Raw genomic sequence first — 23717 nt, 5'->3', positions numbered from 1 at the left:
GGTCACGTTTCAGAATGTCCTGAAAACGCATCAGGATGTAGAATATAGTGGATATACTTCAATGTATGTCGTAGAAATCACTTGAGCAAAGTATTTCGCAAAGAAAAGTTATTTTGAGATTTGGTGTGAAATAAAAAAGTCACACTATAGGGCCGCTGCTATAGCTCACCTGGTTGAGCTGGTGTCCTTTCCCAAATGTTCTTTTCCACTACTTTCCTTTCTCTCTCTCACTAACACGATCCAATAAAGGCACAAAAGCCAAAAAACTAACTTCAAAAAAAAAAAGTCCCTTTTGGGTGCTCGGACTCTAAAAAAAAAAACAAGCATGATGGGACCCGTAAACTAATATTTTGTTGAGCAACCCTTTGAGGCAATCAAGTGTTTTCTGTAACTCTCAGTCAGACTTCTGCAACTGTTGACAGGTTTTAGGATTTTGTCCCGCTGCTCATTAGCAAAGTGCTGAAATTTGTCTGGGACAGCGTTTTTAATTTTTTTTTAATTATTCTTTTCAACCACAATTCAAAGGCAATGTCTGATATCACTAAATTATAATTTAGCAAATTTTTATTTATTATTACTCTTCTCAGTTTCTAGTTATTTGAGTGACTATTGTGAATTTTGCCTTTTCTTTGGGGATGACTGTATGAAGGCTTAAAAATGCTGGAAAATAAAATTCAAACTATTCCCTGTGTACTTAAATGGTCTGCAACTCGGAAAATATTTATATTATGAATGTAAAACCGGGTTTGTTTAATATTTTTGTTATTCTACATACAAAACAGCTGATTCATAGGATGTCAGGTGTTTTTTTTTTTGTTTGTTTGTTTGTTTTTAAAATTAAATTATCATTCTACGAAGCGACTCCACAACGGAAACCTTCAGTGGCAGTTTGCCGGGAGGTTCTGCTCCACGGTGCTGACCAGCCGGTGACGGTTCAGCACTAATTCGTCATTTTCCAAGCGCCAATAAACCTCGAACCAGAAGAAGAGGGCATGTTGACGGTAACATCCAGGGAGCTAGGCGGCAGCAGCCCGCACACTGTCACAGCAGCGCCAGCAGCAGGAAAAGACAGTTGACGTTGCTACGCCTTGCTAGATGATTGGCGAGGTAAGATGGCGGCGCCAGAGGAGCCAGAATTATCCCAGGCGCAGACCGAAAAACTCCTCCAATTTCAGGTAGACAGCCTAAATTTCACACTCGCACATGTCCGTTTGACACCTCATGTGTCGATACTTTGCCCTCGACACCGAATCGCTGTGAACAGACGGCGCCGAGCGTGTTTAGACGCTTTTTGCACAGTCAACTTCGATACCAGCCCCCTAACGTTACCCGTCAACTTGAGTCAGAGCTAGCGTTAGCAGCGCTAGCGAACATTAGCTAAGCTAGCTAACAAGTTAGCAGACTTTAAGGGACATGGGCGGCCTTAAAATGCTCAAAGCGTGTTGTGTGGCTCATATAGACGTACACCCCCCTTAACTCCGCTATTAAGCATCACCCGTACTGCGTATTTAATACAGTGTTTGACGCTAAGTCGGCTAACGTTAGGGTTTCCACTGACGCTCCCCACTCAACACTTGCTGAGTTAACGTTAGCACAGCAGTCATGGTCGAGCTGTCAGGGAAGTTTGTAAGCCACGCAGCTGTTTAAGCGATGCTAAATCAGTTTGTTAGTGTATGACAGTAACACTGGTGTGGCTAATGCGTCTCCCTCTTTAATCTGTTGTCTGCTGTAGCTTTTAGAGTCGGCAGGTAGTTAGCTAATCGTTAAAATATATTCACTTACCATTTGACGCCATCCTGCTTTTGGTTTTTGTTTCTCTCTTTACGATAATTTCGGGGGGTTTGATTGCTGTTCAGTAGCAGCTGATAGAGGACGTGATTCATTTCATTCTAACTCCTGCTCAGGCTTTGTAAGGAACTTGACATAGCAGTACCCTGTCACCTCCAAAACCCGACTGTTTTAAAACAAGCAAGTTGGGATCTGCTGTTTGACTGTCTTTCCATATCTAACAGGACTTAACTGGTTTGGAATCAATGGACCAATGTCGTCGAACATTAGAACAACATAATTGGAACATCGAGGTAAAGACATGTTTTTGTAAGGCCTTCTCATGGCCCTGTTTACATTCATTCTCCTGTGTGGGTTTGTTGTATTCCTGCTTGCCTGCTGTCATTTTTCTCTTTTGTTTATTAAAAGACTTGAATCAAGTATGATGCGCTGAAATGTGTGTGTTTCAGGCTGCAGTACAAGACAGACTTAATGAGCAGGAAGGAGTGCCCAGTGTGTTTAACCCTCCACCATCCAGACCGCTTCAGGTCAATACAGCAGACCATAGAGTATATAGTTACATCGTCTCAAGGCCACAACCCAGGGTAGGTCTGGAATCTCTATCATTTATAACGATAATCTCTGCAAAGCTTTTTATTTTCACACTCTGTAATGCATTAAATATTGGATTGTGTTGTTTATGATTGATGCATATATTCACCATCTAAGATATAATAAGACTAATCTCCTTTTCAAAGATGATTTCCTTTTTTTTTTTTTAGATGTATTGTAATGGTACAAAACAAAAGTGAAGCCTTTATAGCTTAGAACTTTCTACCTGTTTTCTGCTGTGTAATAGACTGTGTTGGTGCTTCTTTTCAGGGATTACTAGGATGGAGTTACTACTTGATAATGCTACCTTTCAGATTTACATATTACACACTTCTGGACATAGTCAGGTAATTAAAGCACATTGATTTTAAACTTGTAGTCGCTGGACAGAGCAAGGTCATTGACCGCCATGATTGTTTTTTTGTTCCAAGGTTTGCACTGAGGTTCATCAGGCCAGATCCCCGTGGTCGCGTGACAGACCCTGTTGGAGATGTTGTGTCTTTCATTCATAGTTTTGAGGAGAAATATGGCCGGTCACACCCTGTGTTTTACCAGGGAACATACAGCCAGGTGAGTTCATAGATGCAGAGATTAGAAAGGCGCATTATTTTACGATCTGATGTTCACACTGAGTTGCAAATGGCAGTAGTGTTAATCGAATCGCCTTTTGTTTGTTTACTGTGAAACATGCAGGCGCTGAATGATGCCAAACGGGAGCTGCGCTACCTATTAGTGTACCTTCACGGGGACGATCATCAAGACACGGATGAGTTTTGCCGGTAAAATACATCACCTGAATGTCACACCATGTCATAGAGTTTCTAGTGTAGAGGTGCAGTCTGCTTGGTTTTGTTACATCTTTTAATAGCACATAAGCTTGAGTTTAATAATTGTATATAACTTTTTGACCATGTGCAAATGAAAACGGCAGCATAACTTATTGTTTTATGCTCTGATCTGTCACCCTCTAGCTCCACGTTATGTACGGAAGAGGTCATAACTTTCCTCAACACGCGAATGCTCTTTTGGGCATGTTCAACGAGCAAACCTGAGGGCTACAGAGGTATGCAACTTTCATTTCTCTTTTTATCATTTTTCCCACAACTTGTTGTCAAGTCAGCTGTTAGTGTGACATCAGTTGCTCTAATCATGAAAAGTATGTTAAGTGTCATGCACACAGACAAGTGTTTGTGCATTTCCTGTATGAAAGAGGCTGGAAGGATTTAAAATGGAGTATAGTAGTCCTCTTTATCTTTGACCCTGTAAAAGATAAAAGAATGATGTAAAGATGAGATCGTCTTTATTGTGTGGTCATTGTCGGGTCATAAAAAAGACATGAGGCGGAGATTAATTCATTGGAAATCTTTATTGCACATCAGGTCCAGCAATACATTTGATTCACTGCTGATGATAGTTAGTGGCAAATACAATACAAATAGTGCTGGTTGTATATGCCTCAGTAACTGGAGGATTGTTCTGAAAAGGGACACACTGAGCTTTATAAATGTCACTTTTGATGGCACATATTTGCTTTATAGCCTTGAGCTGGCAAAAAAAATGTCAAAACTTGGAACACATCAAATTGCTATTTGGCATTAATTTGTTACATGCAAATGAACAACAGGCAGCAGCACAGTCGACACAGTGAGATTTGACTGAATAATTTATTTGTGTAATTTTATTGGTGTGTTTTAGTGTCCCAAGCTTTGCGAGAGAACACCTACCCATTCCTGGCCATGATAATGCTGAAGGACCGCAAGATGACAGTGGTAGGCAGGCTCGAGGGTCTCATTCAGCCAGAGGACCTCATCAATCAGCTCACTTTCATCATGGATGCCAACCAAACATATCTGATGTCAGAGCGCCTTGAACGGTAAGGGGAATCAGTTGATTCACAGAAGCTCGCTTCACTTGAGAATATCTCTCCACATGACATTTAACACTAAGTCACATGTTGCGATAATTTTAAAGCTTTGATTTAAGCGTAACTGTCCCTTTACTTTTATTTTCATAGTTACAGTTCAAAACATGTCTTACAGGGTGGCAACACCCTTAAAGTTTTGCTGGGAGCCTTTCTCTCAGTGTATTCAAAAAAAAATTCAATAGAGTAGTGAGAGAGCAACAGCTGTAGGAGGTGTGGCGCCATGGTTACATAGTGTGTGATGCAGAGGGTGAGGACACACAGGGCGGATTTATTGACCACAGCTCAGTGTAGCCTGGACAGTGACCTACAGCTGGCAGTCAGAGCCAACAGCCATGGGAAGCTTGTGGCAGACTGGCCTCTTGTCCAGAACTGTGGCAGAGCTTTGACAGTTAAGAAAGGCACATTAATGGCACTTTGAGGGTCTTCCTGTGTGGGTACCTATGTCGTAGCAGAGCTAGAAGGAGGTTCTGCAGCATGTGTGTCTGTCTTCTATGTATTATAAGAGCTGGATAGTGGACACAAAGATGGTGCCTGGTGTATATGCCCTAAAAAATTCTAGCTTCCTGGTTTGCTTGTGCATTATTATTTTTCCCACTAGCCCCACCACACTCCCGCTTGGCCCAAAGGCTTTGCATTTTAAGAATGGCACAAAAAAAAAGTTTGACAAATCTGTAGCATCATTTACATCTGGCTGAGTATATTTGTGTATAGCTCCACCCCAAAACTAGTCACACATGTATGTCAAAAAAAAAAAAGATGTCCAATCTCACAATCACATGGTGACAAAGTTTTCTTACTGAAATGTCACGTTCAGTTAAGTTTTTCTTCCAAGTTCTTGTTACCAAACCCACAGCAAACAAAACAAGTTTTTCCCATTTACCACAAAATACAAGTCAGTCAGAGTCAGGTAGTTGTCTAAAAGATTGTTAAGACCAGCGGTACCACAGGTACACATACGTGTCTCAAAAGTGACAGTAAATCATCCTCTCTTTAATGTTACACTCTGCTCTGCTTGTGTACAGACAAGGTTATTAGTGTGATTGCATTTTTGTTTTAGCGAGGAGAGGAACCAGACCCAAGTGCTAAGGCAGCAGCAGGATGAGGCCTACCTCGCCTCCCTCCGCGCCGACCAGGAGAAGGACCGAAAGAAAAGGGAGGAGCAGGAGCAACGGAGGCAAGAGGAGGAGAAGGTCCGACAGAGCGCTCTTGCCGAGGAGCGGAGACGACGAGTGAGTCCTGCTCACGCGTGCCGTTACATACTGATCCACACACTGAGACCTCAACTAATTAACCTCTAATTCTTTCAGTTCCTCACTGATGTTGTTACTTTTTGTTGTCACTCCAGACACTCGAAGAGGAGAAGGAGAGGAAGTCAGAATGTCTTCCTCCCGAGCCACCTGCAGATGATCCAGAAAGTGTCAAAATTTCGTTTAAACTGCCCAATGACACGCGAGTAGAGAGACGATTCCTGTTTGGCCAGTCTCTGACGGTGAGTAAGACAGTTGACCCTGTTGGATTTGCTTGATTTCCAGTGGGTTCAACAATGATCTCTGATTTTGTCAGTTAAAATTTATGTGAATCCGTCTGTAGTAAACCAATGATTTGTGAAGCAAACTGTCAGGCTTTTGTTCCAAGCAAGTGCTAAATCATACTAACTAATGTTAGTGATGACACAAGGTTTAACAACTCTGATTTCAGTTTTTATGTCAAATAGTTACTGATTTAAAATCTTACTTTATTCGTAAACACTGTTTCCTCTGTATCTGCACATCACTTCTCCTCTGAGTTCTGCCCCTTCACATGGCTGTTTTCCTTTCACAGGTAATATACGACTTCCTTTTCTCGTTGAAAGAAACTCCAGAGAAGTTTCAGATAGTTACAAACTTCCCTCGTCGAGTCTTGCCCTGCCTTCCGACTGAAGAGCATCCCAACCCACCCACACTGAAAGAGGCGGGACTCAGCCGCTCCGAGGTCCTTTTTGTTCAGGACCTTACGGACGATTAATAGATGACATACCTCTTCTACGTGGAAACACACTGTCCTCTGACTCCCACCAACCCCCCCCCTTTTTGTTTTTTCTTTTTCATATTTTGTTAAATGGCCATTATGCATAAGGGATCATTGAGATAAAATCCTAACCTGGAAAGATTTAACCACCCTGCATCCAGTCCTTGTTTGGTTGTGTTTACAGGGTTCCCAATAGCCTGGAAAGTCTTGAATTTTATCAAATAAATATTTCTTGAAGTCCTTCCTCGAACTCATCTTTACATCTGTGTGGACAAAGTTTGTTTTCCATCGTCTGTACTATCTACCAGTTAATTCTTGTCCTTCCTCACCAGTAACTATTGCCGCAACGGATTAATCATCTACTGAAATGTACTGAAACAGTAGCATAGCTTTGTGCAAAACCAGAACCATATCCCAATCTAATTCATGTCTGGGCAACTGAGGAAGACAGGCTGTATTAATACCTACTGATACACAGGATGCAGCATGGAGGACGATGGATTTTTATAATGATGTTGAATGCCTTGGCTATTTTTTTTTCTTCTTCTGTCAGAACTGATGTTTGATCCACTTGTCCTAATTCAGCACCCTTTTTGCCTCAAGTTCACACGTTTCCTCCACAGCGATTGACGAGCACAACGAAGCTGTTCCAAGTTTGATTCGCTGTGGTCGTTAATCCGTGTGGCGTGGAGAGCAAATGTTCTACTTCAGGGAACAGGCTGGTGGATTTGGACATAAAGGAAATATGGGAACCCTGTTATAAATGAGCCATGACCTGTACATAAGTTAGATATTTAAAAATCTCCAAATTTACCTTACTTATTTTGTTTTTTTTGTTTTGTTTTTTTTGGACTCATCTGTGTCATAAAATGACCAAATGCAGGTTGGTTACTATGTAAAGCAGACTGCCTCAAGCTCATGAAGTTCAAAAATACAATATTTAACAGAGGCCACAGCTTTTACATGTGGCTTATTCTAGTATAGTACGAGTCTGCCCATAGTGTGCCTGTGGTTACTCATAGATGCCTGTTTTGCCTGTAACATCTAAATGGGCTCATGTAAAGATGTAATTTTCCAACTATAAATTAAAAACATTTTAAAAACGTGGGTTTATTGAGCACGTACGACGCCTGCATGTGGTAACGAGATGCGCTGGATAAGCTGCTTTTTTAACATTCTGTGCTAGAAGTAATTTTGATGATGAGTGGGATATTTTGGGGTTTTTCTTTTCGAGAGCTGGAACAACAGCTCTCTTCCTTTACTGCATTTTAACCGAGCCATATGAGACAAGTGTGATATTGGTATACATCATACATTTATTAGTGAACAACCCTCTCAAATCAGCCACAACAATTAAAAAAAAATATGATTGCACTACTTGGTAAAGCATAACTAGCAACTTTCATTTAAAAAAAGTACAAATCTTAAAAATTTCAAACAGTATACAGATGTTTATATAATACACTAACTAGTTATGTTAAATGCTACAAACAATATGATTCCAATGGAATGAAAAATTATAACATTAATAAGAACCATTTCCTATATATAATATATATTAGTTGTTTTCTCCCCCGCCCACCCCACCCCAATACAAACATGGAAAAAATGAGGTAACTGTAAATGTGCAAGTACCAAAGCAAAATATCTGCCTAACACAGAACACATGCCCCTGGCTCTGTTGGTGGGTGGGTAGTCTGGTGTTCAGGCAAGGACCCCTAGAGGCCAAGGAGAGTAAGAACAGTAAACCACTATCCCACCACAGCAAAAAAAAAAATTAAAAAATTAAAATCATTGGTAAACAATAAATGGCATCTACGGAGCAATCAATCACAAATCCTAAATAAATTTTTAGCTGCTTATTGGAACACATTTTTGCACCACACAAGCTGTGAGATTATTCAATAACTCTTAACAGAAAGACTACAAGACTCTATTCTCAGTTGTCGTTAAAAATTACCTCATTACCTAGGCCTTAATGGGAGGTTCTCTTTTTATTTCAGAGGGTAGCTGGATATTGTCAATTAAATATTTACTTCAAAAAGAATAGTGCTAACATTAACATGAATTAAGGTATCTATATGTGAACAATACATTTTAAGATATTGATACACTGAGAGCAAGAGCCTGATAGGCAGGTACAGTACTACACTGAAATAAGTATGACAACACTTTTTTTCTTTTTTTTTTTTTTTTTTCCTTTTTTTTAAATCCCTTAAACTATGTTGATTTTCACTGACATTGTTTAGGGGGTATCAGTATAACATGCTTTAAGAATACATGGGATCCATGACAAACTATTGCATTCACGCAAGTGAGTTTTCATACCTAAAAGCAGAACATCTAGCACCTTTTCACTATGGCTTTTGATAAACTACAGTAGTTTCAGAGCATGTAATTTTCAGTCGTTAGGGCAATAACAGTAACACAATGTATGTAAGAATTTCTGGATTCAAGACCAGTTTTTTTTCCTTTTTTTTTCTATAAAATGAAGTTAGCGCAATAAAATCTTGTAGTCATTCAGTTCTATTACAAATGTGTGCAGTACAATGCATGGCAGTTATCAGCTGAGCGTTAAGATCCAAACCCCCAGAACCCAAAGCCAACTAGAGCTAAAAATCAGTTGGGATCTGGTTGACAAGCATGCATATTGTGCACCATTAAATAGGTCCCCACCGGATTTTGAGATACCCTCCACTATAACACACTTGTTTTACTTCTTTTTTTTTTGTTTGTTTTTTTTTAAGTCATGCAAAACACCTCTGAAGTCGATTTGGGAGTGAATTAGGTAGGATAGTGTGCGCCGTGGCACAATCAGAAATGGGATCACAACCGCTATGTCTGAACATATGGTTCGAGTACAAGAACAAAAGTCAAACAGGTTTTGAATAATACACTTGTAATGAGTTGCAGTGTACATTGCCTCTTTTCAGTGAATATTATTAACATATTTACTGATCTTTTTTTCTCGCATGCCTGTCTTTAAATGATGTAATATCTACTATTTCAGACAAAACAGAATATTATAATTGATTACATTAAATTATTTATGGTCTGAGGAAAACGACCAAACTAAATTCAGATATACCCTTTTCATGGCATCCTTTCCATTCGAAATGGACTGTTCTCCTTTATTTTTATATACCGAGAGGCCCTGAGTGATTTTTTTTTTTTTTAAACTTACAATATATGCCAGCGAATAGATATGTACACATAGGTTAATTCTCAAAGCTGTGGGTTTAACTCATTAAATGGCTTCTTTTTTTTTTTCTCTCTTGAAGGTGGCACACGTCAAAGACTCACATTCACTTAAGAAACAAAAGTAAAGAAAAAAAAAAAGGCAAGATCCCTTTACACGTAAAAGCAAAGGTTACAACTGCCTGTTAGTGCTTACTGGGGCAGTTAAGAGACAAGAGTGAATCAAAAGCAAAAAGTTCATTTGTCGCTCTCTTCCCTCCCACCCCGAATATATCCTGTTTTTTTTTGTTTTGTTTTAGTTTTAGTGTTAACACAAGCAGGGAACTAGAAGTCTAACAGTGTCTCTACACTACTGAACACTCCAGCTCTGTGTCATTTGAAGCCTCTTCTGATCACCGTGAATACAGACAGCTGGCGTAACGTGAAGCGTCACCAGTGACTTCTACAAGGGTTTTTCAACATTCTTCTGTCTTCAAACGTTTATCTAAAAGCATTCACACTGAAGCTATACATACAGTTGCTCTTTTACAACACCGTTACCATGGCCTAAGACAATGACCTGACCAAGTTACCAGATTAAAACACATACCGTACACAAACGTTGTTAGTGCTCCGACTGTTTCCTTCAATGTATTTTCCTCTAGAAGATAAAACCAATAAATAAACCTTTAAAAAAAAAAAAAAAAAAGATTCAAAACAAGTGGAAATGACAAAGTATTTTCAGGATTAGTAATAGGTTTGTGCTTGTCAAGGTCATAAAAAGGCAGATCTGAAATCTTCAACAGTAGGCTATATCTGTATATTGGATTTGGCTCACAAAGAAAGAAATAAAAAGCCCAGTCTTCCTAAAAGGGGAAGAAAATGTTCATTTAAAACTCACCACTCACTGCACATATTGCTTTCTGCACAGGCCTCCAGAGCTCTATGGCATCAGCACAGCCTTCAGACGAGAGGACTCCCATACTTCAAACACAGTAAGGGTGTAACCACATGCTAGTCTTCCCTCGTGGCGCTTTCTGAATAAGCAAGCAGGTCTTTTAGTATGCTTCTTTGTCTCTTCTTTTTCTTAAAATTTGATAAATTTTGGTGGCAATGCTTGATTAAAATATTGCTAGTCTGAATCAACAGTTCATGCAAATCCTTAGCATGCTGCCCTGTATCCAGTGGTTACACAATGCATTGGCTCTGTGAACAGGACAAACATACACACACAATATGCACACACGCGTACACACTTGCCAGAAGAACAATGCTGACGTGGAGGGTGGATGTAGCACTTGTGCAGTTATGCCAGATGACCTCAAAAAGACGCAGTCCATTAATCCATGACTGCTTTTTGTACAGATCTGTGTTCCAGAGTAGGAGATACCCTGCAGTTGCATGTCCCGTCGCTTGCAGTCCGTAACCTCAGAATCTGCATTTAACCACAGCAAGTCACACTTTCACAATAGCATTGTCAAAGTCGAAAACAAATAAGGGGTAAAACCGTTAAAAAGGATCGATATATTATTGCAGAACATACATTTTTAACAAGTCCCTTTGCCCAACACCTACACGAACATGCATCTATGATGGTCAGGCGTCGCCTCCAAACACAGATACCCATGTTGAAGTACTCCTATTATTTTTCTGCTAATTGCACAAGGTGTCCAGCCTATCATCCTCCAGGCTTCCGAACCATCTCTTCCAATGCAGGACTCCCGCTTTTCATGAACACCACAACCAAATCCACTAAATAAAAATGAAACCCTGTAAACAAAAGCAGCAAATAATGCATTGTAGGGAAAATCTTTGGAATCTGCAACAAGGGGGCAGAGAAAGAACTGGCTGGCGATCCCAGAACTCTGGCTATAGGCTGCAGTAGGCAGTGGGTTTCATGAGACTCGGACAATGAAGCACAGCAGAGGTACAACAGGCTCCAGAAACAATCCTGGATTGCTTATTATTTAGGAAGGGGCAGGAGTAAGTGGGTTGGTAAGCTATATTTACTGGAGGACGCAGGTTAGGTGGCAGGTGTCCCCAGCTTTGGGACAGACTCTGGCGTGTGCAGCTTTTCCAGTTCAGCGCTCAGAGACAGTTCTCACTCCACCTCCCGGTGTACGTCCGAGGCATCGGCTCGGCAAATGGGACAAGTGCGATTGGTCTGGAAGTGGAAGAAAACATAACATGTAAAAACACAAACCGCTACGCGTGGCAGTATGTGTGAAGGGTTTAAATAAATATCAAACCTGACATCGACTCACCTTTAACCATTTATCCACACATTTAGCGTGGAATTCGTGGTTACAAGGTAATACCCGAAGTAGCTGCCTACACTCAAAATCACTAAAGCACACAACACACCTGAGGGGGAAAAAAGAAACGAGTTACCAGGATGCTGGCCATCAATACTGGAGGAATATGAGCTTGATTGTGAGTGAGAAACAGGCTTACAGCGTTTGTTCAGATAGATGATTCTCTGAGTTGAATCTGTAGGACGGAAGTTGCTCTATATCTGCTTTTGTTAGTCCACGTGGTTTCGCTTCACCCAACCTTTCTGCCAAATTCAATAATGCCTGGAGAGAGACAGGGAGAAAGGAGAATGGTGATGTTTTGGGACAGAATAGGACATGAGAGACTTAAAAAGGAAAGATGCTTTGTCTTGGTTTTAGAATTCCTGACCAAGTATAAAACTGAGAACCATATTGGACATGAGTATCTCTACATGTGTACATGAATTCGCCATCATCTACAGTGAACAACGTAGTTCTTCTTGTACGGTTGCACTTCTAAATACTTAAATATGCTCTGAATTACAGCCACCCATCAGCATCTTTACATAAAGTCCACCAGTGACAGACAAAAGTGCGACCAAACAGGATGCTTCTTCTCAACAGAAACAGCTCCAAACATTTCATATTTACTGTTTTTTCATCAATCAACACATTGACTAACTTCATAGTTCTCCATCTCTACATCATCCACGTCCAGGTCTAGGCTGATGGCTGGGCCCACTGCTGTTGGAGGCACAGGAAGCATTGACCTGAGCAGAAACAGAAAGGTTCATGACCTGCTGAGCAACCATTAAACCAATCGCAGACAACTTCACAGTGATGGTAAGCGGCACATGCTCTGCAAACACCGCAATGAAACCTCCATTCATTTGTGAAAAGCAGAGATAAAAACCTGGTCTTGCAGCACGTTATTAGCCCTAATTTAACTGCATCATGGAGGCCAGAAACTTATACTACCAACATCAGACGCTTTACAGTTAGGTAATAAAAAACATGTTCAAGAGTGCTATGGTTCATTTAAAAGATGTGATTTTACTGGAGGTACTCACAGGAAGTACGGGAGGAAGCCTGGGTAGTAAGATGGAGGGGGAGGAGGAGGGGGGAGAGGCTGCTGCAACCGGTATCTCTGTCCATTCACTCTCCGGGGCAGCATGTGGGGATATGGCTGCAGAGAAACACACAGATCGATGGAGTTATATAAGATGGAAGTTTGTTATTGAGGTGACCGGTCTTCTTCCAGTTGACTTTATAATGACAGCAAGTTAGGAAATAAGACTGAAGAAAAGCAGTTAAAAACAAACAGTACTGTGTCACAATATTGGAAGCAGCAGCTCTGGGTAGTGCTGTCATAATTACAAGCTCTCAGTGTTCATATCAACATCCAAGGAAAGCTCCACACTGTGACCATTTAGTCGCATTTTAGTGCTTCTAAATCTTATAACCACAAGCACCAGTGCAATTTGCAAATATACTCCTCTTTTAAAAAAAAAAATCCATCATCCTGTTATGTGTAACACCAGGAGGGAGCGAGAATTGGAGTATGTGAGTGAGATAGAGACTGAGGACAGATACTGTAGGGGAAACACTGCAGGGAGAGAACCTCTATGTATTGTATGTATTGCTCTCAGTGCGGGGACGATTTGTGGGGAAAACTCCATTTAAATCAAACCTGAAACATTCATAAAGCAGGAAGCATGAACTATGCAGAGACCACAGGTGGGAAGTAACGAAGTACAAATACTTTGTTACTGTACTTAAGTAGATTTTGCAGGTATCTGTCCTTTCAGTATTAATTTTTCTGTCGACTTTTTACTTTTACTCCCTACGTTTGCACTTTCTTCTCCTTACATTCTCAAAACTGGCTCGTTACTTGTTTCAACCTCTGTGGATGACGACTTGATGTAACAACAAACGTCTTTATCTTTCCCAGCAGTGTGCAATTTGCCCCTGAAGCGCAACACACCCCTGCCTGCCTCAGCTGCCTGCGAGAGGCTCTTTAGCACTGCAGGACTGATTTTCAGACCCAAAAGGGCACATTTTCATTCAGAGAACTTTGAGAACCAGCTTCTACTGAGGCTCAATAAAAGATGTTGATAGTCTTGAAGAGACGAGTGTTTCAATGTTGATTATAATGTTTAATGTTGTTGAAATGGAAAACTGCCCAGTGATTATTTTTGGTGCAGGTTCTTAAAGGATGAAAACAATCCGATTTTGTGTGCGTAAAACAATTTTTGTTTTGCAGACTTATCAAGAGGCATCGTGTATCATCGAAGCTAAAAATTCATCCATCCATCCATTATCTATACATCGCTTAATCCTCACTGGGGTCGCGGCGGGGCTGGAGTCTATCCCAGCTGACTCAGGGCGAAGGCAGGGGCTAAAAATTCATTTTTACTTTTGTACTTAAGTAAATTTCTGAACCTGTACTTTTTTACTTTTACTTGAGTAAAGGAGCTGAATCAGTGCTTCTACTTTTACCAGAGTCTATTTTTATACAAGTACCTCTACTTCGACTTAAGTAAAGAATGTGAGTACTTTTGCCATCTCTGGCAGGGACACATGCACTGATGGAATTACAGCGCCTCTAACTTAATTGATTATTTTCTATGAAAGCACAACTTTGCTTTGTAACCGTTGTAAAAAAAAAATCATATTGGTTTTCTGTGTATTGGCATTTATCAGTAATAGAGTTAAAATGGAATCAATATGAATTTGTTGCACTGTGAGCAGATTTAAGTGATGCTCCTAAATGTTGTTTCTCCTTAGCTTTTTAAGTTGGGAGCTGGTAGTGATAAAAGTTGGAGCCCTGCCAAGTCACAATCAAGTGTCGAATTTTTCTGAAAGCTTAAACATGTATCTGGCCTCGCACTTAAAAGTACAAAAAGTGCAAGCGAGCAAACACGGATCTCTCACATCAGCCAAAATCCACGAGCTGCATGTAACTAAACACTGAAATTTCATTTAATAATCAATTTTTAACCCTTTCACATCCAGCTCAGGAGATAAACAAGCATCACTCATGTCACTATTTACGTTTTAATAAAATCACACTCCTGTATAGTAGCTATTCACAGTGTTTTTCACAAACAACGTCAGCATCAGTTTAAAAAAAAAAAATGCACTGATGTGTTTGGTTTGTGAGCATCAACCAGTTTTTGGTTCTTCTGTGTTGATCCATCTTGTACTCTAAATGCAGTTAAGCTTCACGAGTCAATCGCTTGTTTCTTTGTTGTTCCAAAATTACCTAAATTATTACAGCTTTTAAAAAACACTCACCGAGAAATAACATCATTAATCATCCCTTCAAGCCATTCAGTGATTAGTTACACCTATGTTAAACAGTTAACAATTTCTACTGTACAAAAAAAAAGCATCTATTTAACTTGACTTATACTCAGCTTATCATGTCCTAGTTATGTCCTGGGTAAGAAACACTCTTGTCGCACAATGGCTGCCGAGGTGCCTTTGAGCAAATTAGTTATACCCAGACTGCTGCAGTGGAGCTGCTCAGGGGCCAGCAGGATGAGAATGCAGATGTACTGGATAGCCCTGAGCTGTGAACGTGTCTCACTGAGTGTGTTAAATAGGTCATGCTAAAAAAAGTTGTAAGTGCAAAGTCAATTTCCCTGGGAAATAAAGGTCTGAGAATCTCTGACAGGCTATCTTACCACTCCGAAGGGAAGCTCCTGATGCAGAGGCTCTTGAGGAAGATACTGTAGAGGGAGAGAAGGAGGCAGCGCTGGTGGGTGATGAGAAGGAGGGTAGGAGAAGGTCCCTAATGGGTGCTGGTCCCCTCTTAGGTCAACTTCATTCTCTACCCTCTGTAGAGGCTGACAGGAGAAAGAAAAGGTTGCTGTCAGATTCAACATATGCAGGCCTGAAAGTTATTCTTACGCCTTCTGTGTTTTAATTAATGAACACGTGCGTACTGTGGACTACTCACCATGCGTGGGTGCTGAGGCTGTAAAGGGACAAACTGGCTCAAAGGAGTAAGGTGCGGCGGCTGGTGGGGGGGTACAGATGGGGTTGGGTGCAGTACAAAATGTTCACTGGAGATCAGGGGTGGAAAGGCTTGATAAGACACCGGTATATGTTGCATGGTACATGCCTGTATGAGCTGAGGAGACAAAAAGAGACAAGAACAGACATAAATTTAAGTCAATTTTGTATCAAGCTAAACACTCTGAAAAAGCCTCCACCGAACCAAAGCAAACTTGCTCCTCATATTCACAAAAAGACAGCTATAATGAAAGCATGTTGTAAGCATGTAGTGAACAGAAGCGATGCATTGCAAAAAAAACCACACCACTGACAGTACTGCCACAACACCAGTCTGAATAATACAACAACTATTCCAGCAACACTATTACTACAGTATATGTGTTTCAAAAGAAAATAAACTAAAGTGTACAAAAAAAATGCTGCTTTATGTTGCCGTACTGCTTGTAATTATCGTGCTAACATGAAGACTAAGTTACAAATCCAAGCAGCTTGTTTGTTAGTCATGAACAGTGACAGATTGCATGGCTGGTATGGTGTGCTACATGGATGCCACTGACATTTGGGCTCTTCCTTTTCAAACTCACAGGAGGAGGAAGGCAGCAGAGCAGAGAGAGCTGTCCGCTGAACATTACCGAGCATGCTGGGAGCTGCTGAGTGTTGCACCCTGGAAGGGGCTGCCCGGTGTGGATGGGAAATCCATGGGTCGTCACCGTTGTAACAGTGTATGATATTGGAACTGATCCCTGGTGCATCTTTCAAGACAAGAAGTGAAGGGAGATGAAGTAATACCATAATCTGCATAATATCATATGCTTAAAAAAAATAAACAACTCATCACACATCTCAACACAACATCCTGCATCATGTTAAATGTGCTTATTGCTGTGGACTGCATTTAGTAAGACATGACAAATTATACTGAATAAATGCTGTAGACACTTTACCCACTGGTTGCTCTGTTACCTGGTCATGTAGATCCACCATGATGGGGCTCTGCTGGGGCAGGTGAGCAGCAGGGTGAAGCATGCGTGGTGGTGTGCTGGTGTGGCTGTACTGTCTGGACTCATCTAAAGGAACCTGTTGGTGATGTTGGGAGAAAAGCAGATGATGGAAGTTCTCATCCTGGATCGGAGAAGTGTGCAGTACAGGTCTGTCTCGTCTCCCCCACTGGCGTCTCACTGGTGGGCTGCAGGAGGAAAAAAAAAAAAAAGGAATTGCCACAGGCTGTTGGATGAATCATTCATAAAAACCCTATCAGGGAGATGGACAGCATGCTACTTCCATAGAATTATCTCTTAATTGAATTCGTCAGATGCACAGCTGCTCATTCCACATAGGCCTCGACTGCCAAGCAAATTCATTTAAACTTAAATAGCCAATATAAATGTGTCAGAATTCATGTATTTTCTCGTTCCGTGTCTATTATTCTATTGAAATATTATTTGCCACAAGCCATAATTGCACATAATGACTTCTTATGTTGACTAACACCGTTTTTCTTCTTAAGGAACCGGTTATCTTTTTTTAGGTGGCAGGTAAACTATACAACAAAATAACTGAAAGCCTTTCAAGCAAAAAATGTGAGACTTTACCTTCTCCTGAGATGCACTGGGGCGTTGCAGGGCTCTCCAAGGAACCTCCTCGGATTTAAGGGGGCTGTTGGTGGCAGCCTATTTACTGCTATTTCCCATGGTCGCATTGGTGACGTCGTGCAGACGAGTCACACTCTGGGAAAGGAAACCGTACAGTGGAGGCACTTGTATGTTGCCTCTGATTGTCTTAACCCTGAAAAAAAAAAAAAACACACAAATTGACAAATTAACAATCTGGCTCCTCGTGCTTACACAGCTTAATGTGTCGTTTGATAATCACCCGATCAAAGCTACAAGTTTACAACATGGTAACTGTGCTCTCCAACAAGAATACAGCAGATTTAGGTGTAACGTGTGCAGCACCCGTCACATTTGAGACCCTATATTAAAAATTCACAGAGATTTTCAGATCTGTCAGACCGCCCACTCACTTGGAATCATATATGTTGCTGTACTACGCAATTATGCAATTATATGCTAATACACCAAGGGCTGAAATAATGGAAAATGTAAATTATTGTTCATTTCACCAAAGGACCACTCACAGTATCTGAACTCCCACTTCAGTGAGAGGAACCTACTTTGCAGGTTAAATTTTCAAGCAAGCCAACTTTGCATCTTCTTCTTATTTTAAATGTTGCATTAACAAAGCTGTAAATTGCCCAAAATATCAGAACACAGAGAAAAGACATAAGTGATTTGAGATAATGACCGTGACCTCATATTTTACCGAAGCACATGTGCCCTTGTTGTTGCTCCAGGGATTACATGTCTCACTGCTATGTTTGTTTCACTGACCTTATTGTGGGTTCTAAGAATTTAATGGAAATGGCCTAGATCACAATCACAGCACTTATGCAACAGACCACTTCCGACTGATGCAAACATTGGCTACATAGATAAACATAACGGAAAGTCAACCAGTTCATCCCTGATTCTGGATAAGTTTTGACAATGAAATGCCCAAAAATACTAAAAGTATTCTGGTAGCTTTTCTGGATAATAATATTGAATTTCCCGCTGACTGCTGGGTGTTTCACTTGCTCCAACATTTCATTAGGAGTTTAAAATAATTGCTTTATTAATGTGAAATGCAGGAGAAAAAGTCACAACCTGTTTGCAGCACATATGAGGTTGTTATCACCGAATGTAAGACAAAACACTGTATGTTGTCTGGTACAGGTGAGCATTTGAGTAATCAAGAGCTCAGCATTCATAACACAAAAACACACAACATATGTCACTTATGATTACCTATTTAAAAAGCCCCAATCATTACTGAGTCAGCCTACACGTATTGCTTAATTAGAGGGTTAATTTCAAGGTATTGGAATGAGCTTGCCGTTACACGTGTTTAACTGAAATTGTGAAATATTTAATTGCTAATTCCAGAAATGTGGCAGTCTAATTAACGCGGTTCGGGGACATAATAAATAGGGGTCGCTGTAGCCTGCCTGAACAAAAACATGGAAAGCCATGTGCTCATAAGACAAAGCAACAACAAAAGATGTGGTGGGTAAAGCGGGACGGCTCGCCACCAGGCAGTGTAGGAGGCCGTTGCACCATCATACCATTTCTCACAAGTATTATGCAAAGCTTTGCACTGCCAAAAATGAGAAACAATATCGCTGGGGCAACCGCTGGTTCCTCTAAAGCCAGGGCAAATCAGATGTCCCCTGCTGAAGGAGAGCAGCTAACTTTAGCCAAGCTAGGCTAACGCTTTGTCCAACATAGCAGCACTCACCAGCTGCAGACAACAGCCACCTATTGATAGCCAGCATGCTAACACACGGTTAGGATATACGTTAAACTACAACTGCACATGTACACCACAGACAGAGAGCGGCAGCGTCTGGACAGGTTTAGCTACGAGTTGGGCAACAACACAGCCAACATCTTACTTTCTTAGCTAGTTTGCTTGCTCGCTGGGAGAGGGGAGATGGCAGGTGTTCCAGCCTCAGAAACGTCGTGTCCCATTAAGTTATCCTCGCATGTAACCGACCACCATCTCCCGACGAAAACAAACGACGCTAACGGACCATCAATCGACTGCTGCTTCCTCTCGACAATTTTCTCACAACGTTCCCCCCTCCCTCCCCACCCCCGAACTGACGGACCTGGCTTTAGCTAGCTTGCTAACGTTAGCCAGCTAACACACTGCTGCATCAGAGGGGAGGGAGGGAGGGAGGGGGGAATCCGTTGAGATTCAGGAACCCGCAAAAAAACCCTCAAAAAACAAAAAACACCGTTGCGTCCGTTAACGGCAGCGTTTACCTGCGCAGAGGAAACCGTTAAACGTGCGACACAATAAACGTTAGCTACACAACGACAGAAAACATTCCTTGGCGCGTGTGTGTTCCTTGAAATGCATTGTTATGACGAAACCACGCCCCCCTCGGCGCAGCGGCCAATCAGAGCGGCGCAAACACAGACAGCAGACGTCCAGACAGTCCAGGCTACAGTGTATCAAAACAAGCAGTTCCTGTTGTTACTGCTGGCTTCTAAACAACAGGCTGCCTGAGAGGTGGCAGGGTCACCAGAAAGAAGTCAGCAATGAAGTAAAGCAACTAGGTGCATTCAACTAATCAGTGTGATTAAGTACAATTTGCAGGTACTCTGAGGGAAAAGTGTCACTTTTTGCTCCTCCGGCAGCTCTTCCACAGTTAAAATATGATGCATTCACTGTTATAGCTTAAGGCAATCAAAACTGAACTCAGCATACATGCATGAAAGAAGCAAATCTAGTTACACTGTCATAGGCTATTCTGCATGATGACACTTCCTTACTTTGCCTACTTCTTTCACCACTGACAATCAGAATATGCATAAACAATTACTTCCAATAGGTCAAACCCTTTCCACATAGGGATCTTGGTGTATTATTTAAACATCTGAGCATCACGTGGACAGAAATTGCTCCTCGGTTTCCCTTCAAAAACAAAAACATGAGGCTTAATGCCAGTAAAAAAAAAAAAGTGAAACAGCCTTTTAAATTATTTAGATTCAGCCAACTGAAGTCATGCATTCACTGATTTTTACACTGCAGAACACACTCCTCCAAGTGTGCAACTCTATTGTTGCTCACAGTCTGTTTTTGGAGGCCACGGTGTCCTACTATAGACTACCCAGCCGGTTATGTAATATTGCACTTGCATGATCAAGTCAGAAACACCCTTCATCAGCTACCAGGAGAGATTTTGCAGCTGAGCTCTCGCCGGCCAGTGAATGCAGCTGCAGAAGAGTTTGTGTGATGTTGCACTGGTGGTGATCAAGCTTCATTAGGCCTAATAGGTAGCCCTATCAGGCCTAATTTGTCCTGGAAGAGTTAATAAATAATGTCGTTTGTTTTTTGGATGCTTCACTGCAAAGTATTGGAGCGTATCTGCTCGTTTTGGACGCATCCAATGTGTGCACCTAATGAATAGCTGACTAAGGAGCGGAGCAGCCGTATGCAACATTGGCTAAATGTAAACATTACAACATCGCACTCGGTAGCAGCAAAACAAGGAGGGGCTGGAGGTTGAGCAGGATGACAGCCCCAATAAGCAGTCTGCCCGTCTGCCGTAAAAACGCACTGTGAAGCCTCAAAATTCAGCCGAGACAAAGCAATAACAAGAGGAGGAGTGTAGTTACCTGATTGTTAATATGCAACCATCTGATCACTGATATTTTCCTTGTAATGCTCACATCTCGTTAGGCTAAGTGCGGCATCCTATGGTCAGCTGTTCCGCTGTGGAACATTCCGTGGATTTCACCACTGCTGCAAAAAAAGGTGCTAAACATAAGAGTCTGACATTATCAGCACATCCCGTTCACATAATGTGCCGGTTTATGGCTTTGCAACACCCGTGATTGTGTCCGTTAAAGCCCCTTTTTTCTTTTAGGAAGCGGCAGCCCGGCCCCGCGGCTGTTTTGGGTTTGTGCAGTTCCCTGTTACACCCCCATTTCTGCGTATTTCCAGAGCAGGGAGCACACGCCGCGCTGCCATTTTTACCGTAATGGACAGAAAAAAGTGTGCCAGTCGGACTCCAGAGTTCAAGGTTCGCCTGGAAGAAAAGCGTTCGTTTGTGTTCAGGGAATTTATCCAAAAAAAAAAAAAAGGAAACCAACACCATCATTCTGGAAAGTTACCAGAAATCTTTTTTTCTTTTCAGGTAGTTTCTTGAATGATATTGGCCTAATTTTTTTTTTTATTTTTTTTTTTAAATAGCCTTGAAATCATTTTACTAGTCAGAAGAAATCAAACAACTGGTTTTAACATCTGTCAGTGTAGCATTTTGACAGTACAAAATAAGCTGTTGTAACTTCTTATAAATATATACATATACACTTTTTTAAAACTGTTTTATTTTTTTACTGTTAACATTAGTTATAAAGGTTATTTGTTATTTTTTAAAATGTAGACTTCTGAGCAATGAGGTCCCCTGATATGGGGTAAGAAGCCATTTTAATATTCTAGCCTCACCAGTTGTAGATTTCTGAGGGCCGATATTATCTACACAATCATCTAATATAATAACATAACAGTTAACCAGCAGTAAAATTGTCTCAGTATTTGTCTTAAAGGCTAACTACCTTACTTATGTTAAGCTAAAAACGTTGTGCTACATTACATTGTAACACTATCTAGCGAGTTGGACCTCATTGCTAATCTAGGCTAAACATCTCCGCTGATGTGACCTGTACTGACAATAATCAAACAGTTCAGATTTTTTTTTTTTTTAAATCATCTATTACAATAGCACGACAGCTAACCAGCAGTAAAATGTGTAACTATGTCTAAAAGGCTAACTAGCTGACTTTATAGCTTGTTGTAGCACTAGTTAGCTAGTTGCACGTTAAATATCTGTGGTGATGCGACATAATTTTTTATGTCAGTCATTTCAATTTCAGTGATAATACAGTTATAGTGTCTCTAATTGTGACATGTCTCAGGCCTATCTATTAAAATAACTGGCAATAATCAAACTGCTTTGCAGTAAAAAATAATTCCATTATTCAGCAATCTTCTAATATGATAACATAACAGCTAACCAGCTGTAAAAGACTAAGGGCTAACTAGTTGACTTTCTGTTATGCTAATATTGTTATGCTACATTAGCTTGTTATAGCACTAGCTAGCTAGCAGGAATTCTTTGCTAATTTAAGCCAAACAGCTCTGCTGTTGTGACAGAATTGAATGTGTGTGTGTGTGTGTGTGTGTGTGTGTGTGTGCGCGTGTGTGTGTGTGGTGAGTAGCTAGCAAATTAGCTTGCCACCAGCTACCTAGCTAGCATGACTTCCTGGCCAATGTTGGTAAAGCATCCCTGGTGATGGTGGGACATTATTTTTGATGTTAGTTTTTTTTAATTTCAGTTTTAATGAAGTTTTAATGTCTTTAGTTGTGACTTGTCCTGAGCCTGAAAATTCAAAATTCCTTATCAATAGTCAAACTGTTTAAAATATAATTCCAACATGTGTTATACAGCATTTAAGTTGCAGACGAAGCCAAAGCAACATTCAAGTTAGGAAATAAAGTTAATCCTATACAAAAGGAACAAGTCTGTGTTGATCAAAAATGATTCATTAGATAAGGTACGGTCATTGTAGGGGAGGAGAATAAAGTTTTAGGACACATTAGAGGAACCTTACAAAAGGAATCTTACTGTATTTGTATAGCATTTTAACACAAATAGTGTGTAACATTTAATGGTTTACAGAAGAAAAGTAATAAGAAACAGGAAAACAATTCCATAAAACAACAACAANGACTTCATTGAAATTTTCAAGGTGGCGCTGTGGAGCCATTTTGGCAGTGACATGTCCAAGTCCATTAAAATAACAAATTTTTCGCCAGTCCTGATGTGCGTGGCAACTTTGGTGAGTTTTCGAGCATGTTAAGGCCCTCACAATCGCGTTTCAAAAGTCGGTAAAATTATAATAATAAATAATAATAATCACAACGGTTACAACAGGGTCCTTGCACTGGTGTGCTCGGACTCTAATAATCCGAGCAGTTCCAATAGGGTCTTCGCACCCTTTTGGGTGCTCGGACCCTTACAATGGGAGATACTCCAGGTAGAACAGGAAAACTTTATCATTTAAAGCGAGGTGCTAAATGCGTGCAGAACGGGCTGCGGTTAAGATCAGATTAGAGAGATGATGTGCAGATATCAGTCAGGTGTTAAAGCAATTTGCACATCGCAACCGCATTCTGAAGAAAAACAGCAGCTTGGAAAGGCCAGATAGCTCCGCCTCGTCCTCTTCACACAAGTACAGCTGATTTGCAAACGGGTTTTAATAGTGGGTGTAAAGGGGCCTACGCTAAATGATTGTAGAGGAAGCTTTTCATAAAGTTGTTTT

The 23717-nt window shown here is 40.8% G+C and overlaps 2 protein-coding genes across 9 annotated transcripts; one reads left to right on the top strand and one right to left on the bottom strand.

Moving 5' to 3' along the window:
• The first annotated feature begins 1099 nt into the window (after positions 1-1099).
• On the top strand, positions 1100-7417 carry faf2 (Fas associated factor family member 2). Its single transcript, XM_008303813.1, has 11 exons — positions 1100-1175; positions 2013-2081; positions 2238-2372; positions 2650-2726; positions 2811-2949; positions 3073-3158; positions 3351-3442; positions 4075-4252; positions 5361-5532; positions 5649-5792; positions 6125-7417. The coding sequence occupies exons 1-11, from the start codon at positions 1113-1115 to the stop codon at positions 6305-6307; spliced, it is 1338 nt and encodes a 445-aa protein (XP_008302035.1). The 5' UTR covers positions 1100-1112; the 3' UTR covers positions 6308-7417.
• Positions 7418-7603: 186 nt separating this feature from the next.
• Positions 7604-23336, bottom strand: rnf44 (ring finger protein 44). Of its 8 annotated transcripts, none has more exons than XR_521084.1 (12): positions 19277-19610; positions 17376-17568; positions 16747-16969; positions 16368-16535; positions 15725-15898; positions 15450-15611; positions 12831-12946; positions 12443-12530; positions 11942-12063; positions 11752-11851; positions 10389-11651; positions 7604-10174 (listed from the first exon to the last, which is right to left on the bottom strand). XR_521084.1 is itself a non-coding variant. In XM_008303810.1 (12 exons), exons 3-12 carry the CDS (start codon positions 17480-17482, stop codon positions 11589-11591), a joined length of 1323 nt encoding a protein of 440 aa, XP_008302032.1. In that variant the 5' UTR covers positions 17483-17568; positions 19277-19464; positions 23325-23336; the 3' UTR covers positions 10224-11588. The 8 variants fall into 8 exon arrangements, 4 of the variants coding, with proteins under 4 accessions (XP_008302032.1, XP_008302033.1, XP_008302031.1 ...); XR_521085.1 differs by having other exon boundaries at positions 7604-10148; XR_521087.1 differs by lacking the exon at positions 7604-10174 and having other exon boundaries at positions 10224-10524; positions 10744-11651.
• Between the last annotated feature and the right edge of the window lie 381 nt (positions 23337-23717).

The sequence above is a fragment of the Stegastes partitus genome, unplaced genomic scaffold (genome assembly GCF_000690725.1).
Source record: "Stegastes partitus isolate 25-593 unplaced genomic scaffold, Stegastes_partitus-1.0.2 Scaffold2072, whole genome shotgun sequence".
Lineage (NCBI taxonomy): Eukaryota > Metazoa > Chordata > Actinopteri > Pomacentridae > Stegastes > Stegastes partitus.
The sequence above is the reverse complement of the archived record's forward strand: the minus strand, read 5'-3'. Positions and strand labels throughout refer to the sequence as shown.

What these genes read in the sequence shown, in the direction of transcription:
- faf2 (XM_008303813.1), top strand. Translation starts at nt 1,113, where the DNA reads ATGGCGGCGCCAGAGGAGCCAGAATTATCCCAGGCGCAGACCGAAAAA. An exon ending in AAAAACTCCTCCAATTTCAG is followed by an intron (nt 1,176 to 2,012) that starts GTAGACAGCCTA and finishes CATATCTAACAG; the next exon opens with GACTTAACTGGTTTGGAATC. An exon ending in ACCAGGGAACATACAGCCAG is followed by an intron (nt 2,950 to 3,072) that starts GTGAGTTCATAG and finishes TGAAACATGCAG; the next exon opens with GCGCTGAATGATGCCAAACG.
- rnf44 (XM_008303810.1), bottom strand. Translation starts at nt 17,482, where the DNA reads ATGCGACCATGGGAAATAGCAGTAAATAGGCTGCCACCAACAGCCCCC. An exon ending in AGGAGCTTCCCTTCGGAGTG is followed by an intron (nt 12,947 to 15,449) that starts GTAAGATAGCCT and finishes GTTTCTCTGCAG; the next exon opens with CCATATCCCCACATGCTGCC. An exon ending in GTGTGGATAAATGGTTAAAG is followed by an intron (nt 11,652 to 11,751) that starts GTGAGTCGATGT and finishes TTCCACTTCCAG; the next exon opens with ACCAATCGCACTTGTCCCAT.